Source organism: Lactuca saligna, chromosome 8 (assembly GCF_052625555.1).
Source record: "Lactuca saligna cultivar CGN05327 chromosome 8, ASM5262555v1, whole genome shotgun sequence".
In the NCBI taxonomy this organism is placed as follows: Eukaryota; Viridiplantae; Streptophyta; class Magnoliopsida; order Asterales; family Asteraceae; genus Lactuca; species Lactuca saligna.
Genome location: NC_136424.1, coordinates 7,499,475 through 7,513,450, shown reverse-complemented (window position 1 = coordinate 7,513,450; position 13,976 = coordinate 7,499,475). Strand labels below are relative to the sequence as shown.

Here is a 13,976-nt window from a genome sequence, read left to right as displayed (position 1 = left end):
GCTTTTCCCTCAAGGGTTCCCACCAAATTATAATGGGTTCATGGTTGTTCTTTATGGATTTTGTTTATAATATTTTTATAATTATAATGTGTTCATGGTTGTTCTTTATGGATTTTGTTTATAATATTTTTATAGTATGAGAGTATAATTCGAAAACTACGATTGACCTTTACACAAACCACAATAGAGTTCTTTCTTATTTTATTTCCTTATTTTTATTAGTTTATTTTAGATTTTTAGATCTTTTTATCATTAATGCATTGTATTTTATTTATTTTTCTTTAGTATGAATCGTACCAAGTGCTTGTTATGTTGCATAAGATATTTTGTAGGTTTTTCGGTGCTTGTTGCGGTTGCGGGTTGATTGGAGACGGACTTAGTGGGCTCCCGAAGCATTATTGGGCTTGGCGGAATCAAAGAGGAAGAATTGGGCTTTGAAAGTTATTGACTTGGATTATTTGGGCTTGTGAAGATGGATCATAAAATTCAAATTTTGGGCTTGGAGCATCCATTTGGTGGCTAAATGATGATTGGTGCATTTCAAATTACATGGACAAGGAGGGGGGGGACCAAAGGAATCTTTGGCAGTGGAAGGGTGGAGTGGCTTGGTGGACCAATAGCATTACAGCAACATTTGCGCGGGTGGAATTTCCGTCGCGCGGGTACCCGCGCAACTGCCCAATTTGGGCATTTTGGTCATTTGGCTTGCCATAACCCTAGGGGATCAGATCTGGAGGCTCATTCACGTTTTTCCACCATTGGAGACCTGCAAGAGGTGATTTTGGGAGCTAGAAATCATTTCCTTTCATCTTTCCAAATCTTAGGTAGTTTCTTTATGCAATTAGATTATTGTTCTTGTTACTTTGTTGCCATGAGTGGCTAATACTCTTATTTGGTTGACTTTGGCTGAAAACCAATGAATGTTTGTGGGTTTTGAAGGATTTATGTTGATTATCAATTTATTCCATGTTTATGATTCTAGTTTGCAATTCTTATGCTTATTTGATACTTTGATCATGAGCTTAGTATTTGATTGAGCAATAGTTGATTTATTTCATTGATTTTGCATTGGATCATTAAATTTATCTAGAACAAAGGCTTTATGATGGTAGAAATCATCTCTAGCTTATGAATCATATCTCCTTTATGGATGTGTAAGCATTTGACATCCTCTAGGAATTGGGGATTCCTTCATTCTTAAAGCTAATTGATTTCTTGGGATTAATTGCTTCAATTGACCCTTGATCTTAATTAAGAAGGTGTGTTGTGGGCTTCCCCAACCTCCATACTACCTATGAGGAATCTTGGCATATCATGCTTCATGATTGCTATAACCAATTTGGGATGAAGGATAAGCTTTGTATTAGATCCTAATGATAAACACACAAATGTTCATTGTGTTGAATTGCCTTAGTTAACCAATTATTCCCAACCTTTGAGCATCTCATCAACTTGCTTAATTGCAAGGTTTTTAGTTATTCAAGTATTTTAGTTATCAAGTAATCAAACACCCCCCCCCCTTTATTTTAATTGTAGTTAGTTAGTTTAATTTCACTAGTTCTATTGAATTGCATTGGTGATTGAATACAACCATTTCCCCGAGGATCGATACCCCTTTTTACCATTATATTACGTTTATTTAGCAATCAAAGTGTAACACTCAATTTTTCAAACAAAATTTTTGATTTTATAAAAACATAGTTCCATCCATATTCATAAAAAAACAACCCCTTTTAAATTGTTCAACAATACATTGCAAAATCCCAAGATCAAAATGTCAAGCTCCAAACGTGTGTGTACGGATCAAGCCGGCGCCTTCCCACGGTCGTCACTAGTACCTGAAACAATAACATCAACACTGTAAGCACAAGGCTTAGTGAGTTTCCCAAAATACTACATGTAACACATATTAGCCACTCGAGGCTATAACTCTGTGGGTCCGTGCACCCAACTCTGTGAACCCTCAGGTTCTAACTCTGTGAACCTTCCGGTTCTAGCTCTGTAAACATGCACAGCATCAAACACATAAAAGTAATGCAGTACAACACATAACATACATCGCATACAAATATTCTATCACATAACTCTGGTTACCTACTCAAGGTAAAGTATAGTGAGAAGACTCACCTCGTGTGTCTCGGTAAACCGTAACCCTGAAATTGCTAAACACTCGATCTGCCGAGCTGAAGTCCCCCCTATAGCACAATATATCTCTAATTAACACTTTCCCAACTAGGGTTAACCATATCATAACAGGACAATCTAGGTCAACGCTGGTCAACGGTCAACTTGACCGGACTCGGCGAGTGCACTATAGCGACTCGGCGAGTCTGAGCGAAATCACCAATTTCCCTGAAACTCTTTCTTGACACGTCGAGCATCCCTTCCCAACTCGACGAGCTCCACCTGGCACGAGTTGTGGGGCCACCACGACTCAACTCGCCGAGTCTCCAGAACGACTCGGCGAGTCCGGTTTGACTCGGTCCACCTGTCCCTCCTGACTCCCCCTTGACCCACTGGGTTCACTCATCCCAACTCGGCGAGGCCACTCGCTGAGTGGTCGTGTAACATTCAAGCTACTCGCCGAGTCTGTTCTTCGGACTCGGCGAGTCCATGCCATGCACTAACTCAATCTTGCTCTAAAGGCCAGATCCAGTCCACTAATCCATAGATCCAGTCCCCCCATGCTTACTTAGCACGTAAAGTCCCAGTCTTGATGCATGAATAACCTCTACATGATCACAAATGATGATTTTGACTCTATTACTTCAACACAAGGCCAAGGACTCCATTTTTTACCCATAAAGCTTGATGAGTGAGGCCCCCTGGACCTCTATGGATCCAGATCCATGGTCTCAACTCAAAGAGGGAACAAAAAGGGCACCAAATCACCCCATAAATGATCATATTTAACCCTATCTTGCATCAAGTTCACCAAACAGGAAATGGTCCGAAATATTACCTCTAAAGTGATGATCCAAGCTCCAAATCCACGAAATGGCAACCTCCTTTGCCTCCTTTTGCCTAGAGCCTCCTTCTTCTTGCTAAACAACACTCACAAGGTCAAGATTCGCTCTCAATCCTTCACCAAACGCTCAAGAACTCTAGGGACACACTCTGGGGGTTGAATGAGCGCAAATGACGGCCATAAGGCCCCTTAAATAGGCCACAAACCCGGGGATTTAGGGTTTCTTAACACAGCGCAGACTCGCCGAGTCCATGCCCTGGACTCGCCGAGTCCAAGCGCGCACCTTCGCTCAAACCCGCGTCCCTACTCGGCGAGTCTGAGCCCTGACTCGCCGAGTCCCTCTTACAAAACAACACAATTAAACTTACATTATACCTGGTAAAAATCCGGATGTTACACAAAGGGTGTAATTTGCTTGGTAGGCTTGACATCCCGACCACTTGATCTATTTTCTACTGAAACCCTAATCGACTTTTACAAATCCTACAAAAGGTCTTCCTGACTGAATTTTACTATACTCTCTTCTTATACAGTATGAGAGTATAATCTTCCTTATAATCGATTTGGACTATGTAAGTCCTATAACTAATTTCTACATACAAACATGTTCCTGTAATCAATTTTCTCCTAAACTTTTTTCAATGTAATAATTGATATCTCATGGATTCCATAAAGTATGATATTATACTTTTAGATCGCTACTCCATGTTTTTCCCTATAGCAAGAAAAGATAAGAGTTTTATTGGCTTACAAAGATTATGATGATGCACTATATTCATTTGGAAGCTACAGACTTGTTCACTATTCTAGAGAGTTGGAGAATTGGAATCATCCACAATCTATGAAATTTTATTGTAGAATGAACTCTTTTGGAGTTTGGGGTCATGTCTTATTTTCTTGTTAAATGTTAATTGTATTTTTTAGGGGAATGATACATTATATTAAAAATGCTAGCAAGGTGCTAGGCTACCAAGTAATTACATAGAAGAAATGACATTAACCGGTTGTTGAAGACAACATTACCGATCCAATTAATTTTGTCTTTTTTTTTTGCTCCTATTTTATAACCAAAAGAAATATTGGGGATTTGGCCCATTTGACACCATAAAACCATTTTTAAAGACCATTCGACTAGTTCAAACAGTTGATACCAAAAGGTAATTTGGCCCATTTGACAGCATAAGACAAATTTTAAGCCGCACAACATTTAGGTTGAAGTTTTACTTCTTTAATATCCCTCTATATTTTCACTTTTCAGATAGACTCTTATTTGAACAAAGTATCAATTTGTTTCGTAATTTTATTCGGAAACATGTTTTATTCTATGGAATGAAAACAATTTTTGACACGAATTGTTTGACATTTTTTATAATTCTTTTGATGCAATAGAGGTGTTTATTATCGATGACATTCGTTCGAGACTCTCAAGCCCTATCCCCAAATGTTGCTAAGGCTAAATCCATTTAAAGCTAAGATATCATCACTAAAAGAAACTGCGTTAACCGACTTTTGTTCCATAGATTTGCTTCTTTCATTGTCTCCACGGTTGGTTTTGTTTGTTTTATTTTCTTTTCCAAGTCTATATATTAGGGTTTAGAGCTTGTTCCTCTATAGGTTGTTAGGAATTTTGAAGCATTTGTCAAAAGTATTTTTTTTTTCTTTCCACAAATGAACATCCTCAACTTAATTATTAATTCTATTAATAAAATTTTAAAGGAGATTGTCACCCTCTTTATTATATATATATATATATATATATATATATATATATATATATATATATATATATATATATATATATATATATATATATATATATATATATATATATATATATATATATATATATATACACTACACCATAAACATCTTCATTTCATGAACATATTTATAACATCCTCATTATATTCTTAAGAATAAATCACATTTGTTTTTTATAGTTAAATTTAAATGAGAATTTTATATATATCTTTCTTATACTTAAAAATATCATATTTATCTAACTTAATTTCTTAATATTATATTACTTTTTATAAAACTTCAAGTATCATATTTATCCAAATCTTTTTTACAATATTTTTAATAGTTCATAATGTTTTTTTATATCTTAAAAAATTATAATAATTAAAAATTTAACCATATTTATCACTATATTTATAATAATAAAATATTTACTTCTAAATTGTTATAATATTCACTTAACAAGCAAAACATTTCATCTTCAACCTCTCCATAAAATATATATTGGCTTAGTTTTTTATTATTATTGAATAGTTTTCATGTTACAGATAAAAGTTATTTTAAATATTACTATTAATATTTTGATTCTTAAAAATATATATGACATTTTTATTCTGATATTTAAAAACATATACTATATAAGAATATATTTTGATATATAAAAAGATCATAAAATGTATACTTGCTTAGTTTTTATTATTATTGAATATTTTTCATGTATAGATAGAAATTATTTTAAATATTACTATTAATATTTTGATTCTTAAAAATATATATGATATTTTTATTCTGATATTTAAAAACATATACTATATATGAATATATTTTGATATATAAAAAGATAATATATGATATTTTAATATTTAAAAATATGAATATATTTTGATATATAAAAAGATAATATATGATATTTATATATGATATTTTAAAATTTTATAAAAAAATAAATTTAATATTTAAAAATTAAGTTAAATAAATATAATATCTTAATGTTTAATAAAAATATATTAAATTAGAAGTTAAGTTGAAAAATATATCAAATTCTCTTTAAGTAGGGGAACTACGTATATAGGAATGAGTGTGATGCGGTTATTAGTCAAAACCTCACCACTAACCGCAAATACGGTTAATCCATTTTCAAAACCGCTTTGTGGGGTTATTTTTGCGGTTAGGCGGTTTATTTTGCAATGCGGTTTTGTTTTTACTGTGTTGCGGTTATTAACCGCATGGATTTTATGCGCTTATTTTATGTGGTTTTTAACCACAATTTAGAGTTCAAACGGTTTTATGAGTTCAAAGATATTCCTACTAATAATGATAAAAAACCATAATATATAAGACAATTAACTTAAATTACAAACAATTAATATCTTAAAAACATCAATAATAATTTAACAATAAATTTCTTAAAATTGTTTAATTTTATCATTTTTTAAAATTAAAAATAACAAAAAACCATACTTATAGTATTTTATTGATCTTTCATTCTTATCTCATTTTTAATATTTAATATATTAATAATTAATAAAAAAAATTATATATAATATATACGGTGCGGTTTTTTTACGACTTTTGAAAACTAATAACCACACCGCACCGCAAATTTACGGTTTTTGAAAACAGAAAATCTCACCGATTTTTATTGCGGTTACGTTTATCGGTTGGGAATTTTACGGTTAATTTTAATTACGGTGCGGTTACCGCTACCTGTATATACCCGTATAGGTCCTCATAACTACAAATCAGCCACTCTTCTTACACATAAGACATCTATACGGCATATATTATGCATATTATTAAACACACATACAAATACAGAAAAGTCTTGCGATTATGCATAGACACACCATTGACCATTAATACCAACACTAGCCTCGTATAATCAACCAACACTTTCTTTTTTCTAAGGTTGCATATATACCGAAACCCAAAAACATCAACACGCCCCACTTCATTACCCCATCTTAAAAACCCATTACACACGAAATTAAACGCAGAAACTATATATATCCATTTCAGTTGCTTGAATCTTGAAGTCTTCTTTCCCCTTCATCTCTCACTGAAACACACAACACAATTAAAGAAACACTATATCATCAACTCATACCAAAGAAACTATCATCATTTGCAGCGACAAAAATATAAAAATGAACCATATTAATTTACCATCAGAAGAGGTCTCTTGGGGTGCATTCCCTTGTCCCCGGTGGAAAGCATTTGTTATCACCTCCGACAAGACTTTATCTTCATCCCCAGGCCTAAATGTATCAACCAAGTATTCCCTTACCGTGACTTTCTTGCTCTCCGGTGAACTCGTCGCCGGAATTCCGCTGTCGTCATCTTCTCCAGACCCTTGAATTTTGGACATTACCGTGCTTTTGACGCTCACCACTTTGTCATAAACCGGAACCAACGTCCCCGTCATTGTATCTGCAACTTTATGAGCGAAATCCGTTGAGAATGATGAATTCTTGTTCGTTTTATTTGATCCAGTGGTACTCGTCTCGCTTTTGTCTTCACCGGAGAAACCCAGTTTAGAAACGATCGTTTCTTTTGCTGCAGCCGCCTTATCGGCGATAGCCGCAGTGGCTGAAGTTACTTTTTGAGCGTAGCTGCTTCTCGGGTTAGACGCGTCTGCGGCGATGGTGTCCAGTGGTGGATTTTCAACCGTTTCCGGAGCAAATTGATCATGGGATCCTGTGTAAACTTCCGGTTCATCTTGATCGGATTTTGAGGATTTGGAGTAGGGTTCGTCGTAGACACCCATTTTGTTAAACGATTTCAAGACATCTGTGATCCCTACTGCTTCCCTTCCACCTGTCGGATCGCCATAAAAAAAATTAATCTTGGGCAATTTTACTGAACAGTATGTACCTTGTGCGTTGTGGATAGGATACCTACCGGTATTCGTCGTATCAGTCACTTCGGTCTGGTAGTTCGCCGGGGGAACTGCGGTTGTTAGGTTAAGGGAACTTGGATCTTCCTCCATGCCGGTTGATTCTCCAATACCACCCGTTAATTGCTCAATTTGCTCTGTATTCACATCTGGACCATAGACATGATCATGGCCAACCTGAGAGAAATCAGTCAGATGAGTTCCATACATTCCGGTGGAAAGTGGCGGTGGTGCACCATGTCTCTCCTCCTCCTCCCACTGCGCAAACGACCTCACCGGAGGGTCTACAATATCGGAATGAGTAGCATACAGATCCTCTGCTAACACCGGTGTTCCCATAACAGTGGGTTCCATCAACCCACTTCTAACCGGCGGCGAATCATTTACTACTCATCATACGTGAAACCAGTTAGTTCGATGGGTTTTCGACTTTTAAAGAATATCAATTCAAATAGAAAGAACCTCACCGGATTTTGCTTCATCGTGGTGGCCTTCCCCCTCATGATGGCCATGGCCATGCTTGATTGTATCCTTCAACCTATCCATCTTTTCCTTCACCTTCTTCATCGCAGATTTCGTCTCTCCGTCATGTTCGTGTTCATCATGAACATGAACATCAGTACCTTTAATCGTGCACTTCAAACATATTAATTAAAAAGAAAAAACATTCATCGTTCGTATTTCTATGAAGTATTTACGAAGGTGGATATAGATATTGTTACCGGCGGGATGGAGGGGGTCGCCGTAGTGACGGCCATAGTCAGTGCGGTGCAACTGTGATTCCATGATGGCCGAAAATGTAGATTGTAGAGGCTGGAGGGGGTGTTTTGTATAATATTTTTGTGACGAGAGTAGAGGGAAAAGTGAGGGGTTTTTATTTAAGAAGAAAAAAGAAACGATAAGGATTAAGGATACGTTGTTAAGCCAACTCGGCTAAGCGCGAGATGAGTAATGAGCCGACACGTATCACATCTTGGACACGTGGCGTGATTTTTTCGTTGATGCGGCTTCATCACCGTATATGCGTAAATATGCGTAATGCCTTCAGCTAAAATTGATTTTTTAATTTAACATGTATATTTAAATACAATATATGTAGTACATGAATTATTTCTGTTTTTTTTTTTTTTTCATTCTTAGTCAATTAAGTGATGATTAGCTTCGACTTAATCCGGAAAAAAAAAATAATAATAAAAATAAATACGTTTTTCTTAAGTATTTTATCTTTAATCAGTTGGGTTCTGTATCAAATCTTAGTATTGACTGATATTTTTGAATAGATTTTTCGTACTACTATTGGGCATTGGTTTTGAATAATATGATTTGGTTGAGATGAAATGGGTTTGATACATTGTTGCTTGCTTTTTTCGATGATGTGGTGGTGGTAGGCTGGTGGCGATAAAGGGGTGTTCAATGAAGAGGGAATCATGTAAATCGGGTTATTTGATTATGTAAAATATTAAAACCATTTAGGTTACAAACTAAACAAATGAAGGTATGATTTAGTTTTACATTTATGGGTTGCATTTGGTGAAAATGAAATGGGTTCCTATAAAGTGATTTCATGAGGTACTTCAGTTCACCTTCTCTTATGCTTTATATTTGCCTTTTCAAACCTACCGAACTTGCCAAATCAATCGAACAGTGGGATAGGGGTTTGTAAAATATAACGTGAAGTCTCGTATTAACTCTATAACTCTATGGAAGAACATACGTGGAGAGAATAAAAACTACAATATATGTAATGGATCATATCAAACTGATGTCGGATATACTAATATTTCTCCTTATAGTTGGAGGCTTGATGATGATAGACATGGATCTTTTGAGCCACGAGGGGATGTGATGTCGGTTTTGCTACCATATAAGATATATATATATATATATATATATATATATATATATATATATATATATATATATATAAAATCATGTTTTAAATTTATAAATTATAATGTATCACAGCTAACTAACACACATTACAAGCAATGGAGTTAATCATCTTGCAATATGGTATTGATAAGACCAAGTGTTGAACACATGGAGAATGGAAATTCAATTTAGATATATTCAAATGCTAATTAAACTATAAACAAGAAAAGTAAGAGAGGGGGGGGGGGGGGGGGGGGGAGGGGCTTCAAATATGGTGAATTCAAATTAAGTGCAATGAATATTAGTTAACATTTACCGATTTCTAATTTCTAATGTATTAGTTATCTAGGTCGATTAACTAAATTGTATAATTATAAAGATGATTAACACAAGGATCATGCAATTAATTATCCTTGACATTATAATTAAGTTCGTATTATGAGAGATTTGATCTAGGAATTAATTTCAATGGTCATGAAAGTCAATTATTAGTGTAAGTTGTTCACAAACGCTTTCTTACACATTAAAGTTTACAATTTTATCATCTAACATTAGGTTTTGATCAAAATACTTGTCATAATTATTTAATGATCATAATATAATCATGGTTCAAACTAATAAAACCTAGATTAATCGTTTAAATTCTACTAACTCATTAATTAGTAATAAAAATCAAAATTTTAACACAAAGACTTTGATCAAACAAACATAATATATTAAGCAAAACCAATATTCGAACAATCGAATCACACCAAATTGTTAGGTTACTTATAATCTAATGAAAACATTAGATTTTTCCCACAAATGTTTTTTAGAAACAATTGGCCATAAAATTAAAGAGAAAAAGAAAATGAACTAGCAAGAAGCAAGAAGGAGATTAGAAAGGGTTCAAAAGGTTTTTAAACCAATTAAGCATATTTATATTACATTTTGTATTTTTATTGGCATACCAAATAAAAGAGAATTGACGGATACAATCAACAATGTTGCTTTGTTTGAGAGTGCCACCCAAAAAAAACTATCATTCTTGAATCTCCAAATATATATATATACCAAGTGCCACCCAAAAAAAGTATCATTCTTGAATCTCCAAATATACCAGATGCCTGTGCAAAAAACTGCCACCAAACTTTTTTTCTTCGTAGAGATAGACATTTGATCAATACCCAAAAACAATTCGGTGATCGTACCAACTAGAAAGGGAGAAATATCCAACCATTTAAACATTGCATTCCATGTTCTGGCAACTACTTCACATGTAAGAAATAAATTATCTAGCGGTGTTTGGGATTGCTTTTCAAAACAACTTATTGCCTTTTTGAAAAGCTAATAAGTCAAAAAAAAAAGTGTTTGGCAAACTCAAAAGCTCTTTTCAGAATATCTTTTCCATTAGCTTCAAAAAACACTTTTTAAAAAGCATATAAAACTTCGCTTTGCGAAACTCTTTTGGCTTTTTAACCAAAATATCTTCAAAAAACACTTTTTAAGTCAAACACATTTTAACTTATTGACTTATTGGCTTTTCACCATAAAAGTTAATCCAAACACTTTTTAAAAAACTCATTTTACCACTACTATAAGCCAATAAGCACTTTTATCTAGAAGTACTTTTTGAGTTCAAAAAGCACTCCTATACACCCCCTAGTTGTTCGACCTCCAAGTCACATGAAGGGCACACGATCGATGTAACTTTTACCTCCAATCTCGAAGGATTAAAAGAATTCGAGACTCTATCTCTCAATACGCGCCAAATCAGAATATTAACCTTCCTAAGGACAAAAACATTCCATCTAGTTTCCATACCTGAATTAAGAAGGATAATCTTGTCATTCCATCGTCTTGTGGCACTCACTGTGAAGCTACCATCCTCTTCGATCCCTCATATCTGTCTATCCCTTTGATCATTAAGATGAACCTCCGATAAGAATTAATCAATTCCAAATATTAGGTCATTTCAATACCATTTCTAATGGGACGCCTCCGGTTCCAAATCTATGCACCATCACATCTGCGATTGGCAATGGTACAACCTCTATCAACTTCCAGCTAAAATAATCTAGGAAAATGATTAGGTAGATTACTTTCACCCCCAATTTTGCTTCTAAAATAAAGTTTTCATGTCATTCCCAACACTCCTATGAAGAATCGAGTTTAACACAACTCCTTTTTCATTTAACTGAGAAATAGAAGCAACAATTCTAGCCCACTGACTACCCCCAAAACGATTATATCTAGTTTGATCAAAACCTCCATTCTCACCATATACTTTCTTGATCACTTGAACCCAAATCACATTCGCTTCTATATGAAAACGTCAACGCCATTTCTCAAGAACAGAAAATTAAGCGAGATCAAGCTACCAATATCCAGCCACCATGAATCTTATCAGCTAACACTTGATCCCAATTGATCCAATGTAATTTTCGATTGTCCTTGGTGCCACCCCAAAAAAGTTGACTTCTAATCGCTTCCAATTCCTTCATAACTTTCATTGGCAATAAACAACAAGGACATTAAACAAGTACCAAGAGAACCCAACATTGATTCCAAGAGTAACTACCTACCCCCAATGGAAAGGGTAGACACTTTCCACTTAAAGAGTTTTTTCTAGAACTTCTCATTTAACAATTTCCACCCAATAACTCTAGACATGTTTTGCCCTACAGGAAGCCTCAAAATACGTGAAAGGAACTTTATCAACTTTACATCCAACCATAAAATCAAAATGTTTAACTTCTTCAAAAGGAACAGAGACCCCATCAATATTTGATTTATGCATAATAATATTCAACCCTAAGCTTAGATAAAAGAAATGTAAAATTCTAACAATATTGTATATGTTACTTTTGGCCCAATCACCAAGAAAGATAACATCATCAGCATAGAAAATATGTGATATGCAAAAATTATCACCTCCAACCTGCACACTAGAAAAAATACCAACCTCTTTAGTATCTTCCATGGCTATATGAAGGCCTTCCATTACAATAATGAAAAGAAAAGGAGATAACAAATCTCTTTGTCAAAGACCTCTATACAGTTGAAACTCATCAGTAGGGATTCTATTAACAAGAATAGAAGATTTAGTTGAAATTAAATACGCACTTATCCACACACACCATTTATGTCCAAAGTTCATAAAATGCATCATAGTATCAAGGCAGGACCAACTCACCGATTCATATGTTGTTTCAAAATCAATTTTAAGGAGCATCATTTTTCTCTTTTTCTTCTTTGTAACGTCCCATTTTCGCAAGCAAAATTTTAATTTTTAAATAAGGTAAAATCATCATTTACATAAAATTCAAGTTATAAAACCCGTTTGTTCCAAAATACACTTATTTGAAGATCAAAGAAAGATAAATATTATTAAGTCTCTAATGATGCTGATGTATGTGTACAGTCACGCCCTTCGCCTTCCTACGATCACCAATGGTACATGAAAAACATTTAATTCACAATTATAAGCCACATCTTAGTGAGTTCCCTCAAAATATCACATACATCATAACATAATAAACAATTAAGGGTTATCAGCAACCCTAGGGACTATCAGCAGCCCCAATGGGCTAACAGCATGCCCTGTGGGTTATCAATAAATCTGGGGACCATCAGCAATCCCAATAGGCTAACAATATGTCATGTGGGTTATCAGCAACCCTGAGGACTATCAACAGTCCCAATAGGCTAACAGCACGCCCTGTTGGTTATCAGTAACCCTTAGGATTATCACCAGTCCCAATGAGCTAACAACACACCCTGGAGCTATTAGCAACTCGATAACACATAACAACAATCAGTAAATAAGAACATAAACACATGCAACAATGCACTAGTCTACTGGAATAACAGCTCCCTACCACATGTCGGGTCTCACACCATACTCTACATCACCATCGGCACACCACTATTGAATGCATAGTTATATGTAATCAGAGGTGAGATAGACATTCGAACAGGTGATCCCAATCTAGAGCCACAACCAAACAAGGATTGAGTAGGAAATCCTAGATCAAGAGTTCTCAGAGTATCCTACATGACTACATACAAACCCTAAGGCATTCAACTAGACGGTCACTAACATCCTGGTAGTCTAACCAATGTACCACTACCCCTTTGTCAATATAAACATACATGGGTTATCAGCAACCCTGGGGCTATCAGCAGCTCTGGGGACTATCTGCAGTCCTGGAGTTATCAACAACTCGGTAAATACTCATAATAGCCACCTAGTCTAGCATGCACCCTATTATTACATAGGTAATATAGTGAGAAAACTCACCTGAATCAAATAACCAAGGAAACACAGAAGCACGCTCACTCCCTACACTGATCACTCTCGCAAATCAACTAGCACCAAGACAAGGTGGAACCTTAATCAATACCCAAATTCCTTTAAGTTTCACAAGGTTAATCTGGTCAAAACGTCAATGGTCAACCCTCACCATGACGTGGAGGACTCTTGGTCACATTGTGGGAACATCCGGACAAAATAGTCAT

At 34.9% G+C, this 13,976-nt stretch overlaps 1 protein-coding gene across 1 annotated transcript; it reads right to left on the bottom strand.

The window, feature by feature from the left end:
• Positions 1-6,460: 6,460 nt before the first annotated feature.
• On the bottom strand, positions 6,461-8,455 carry LOC145012041 (low-temperature-induced 65 kDa protein-like). The gene is made up of 5 exons (XM_078970809.1): positions 8,327-8,455; positions 8,072-8,227; positions 7,610-7,990; positions 6,875-7,525; positions 6,461-6,767 (listed from the first exon to the last, which is right to left on the bottom strand). Exons 1-5 carry the CDS (start codon positions 8,388-8,390, stop codon positions 6,724-6,726), a joined length of 1,296 nt encoding a protein of 431 aa, XP_078826935.1. The 5' UTR covers positions 8,391-8,455; the 3' UTR covers positions 6,461-6,723.
• Between the last annotated feature and the right edge of the window lie 5,521 nt (positions 8,456-13,976).

Bases quoted from the DNA above. Each gene is read 5' to 3' on its own strand.
- LOC145012041 (XM_078970809.1), bottom strand. From the start codon at position 8,390: ATGGAATCACAGTTGCACCGCACTGACTATGGCCGTCACTACGGCGAC. The intron at 8,228-8,326 runs GTAACAATATCT...GCACGATTAAAG, and splicing joins CGACCCCCTCCATCCCGCCG to GTACTGATGTTCATGTTCAT. The intron at 7,991-8,071 runs GTGAGGTTCTTT...TATGATGAGTAG, and splicing joins CCACGATGAAGCAAAATCCG to TAAATGATTCGCCGCCGGTT.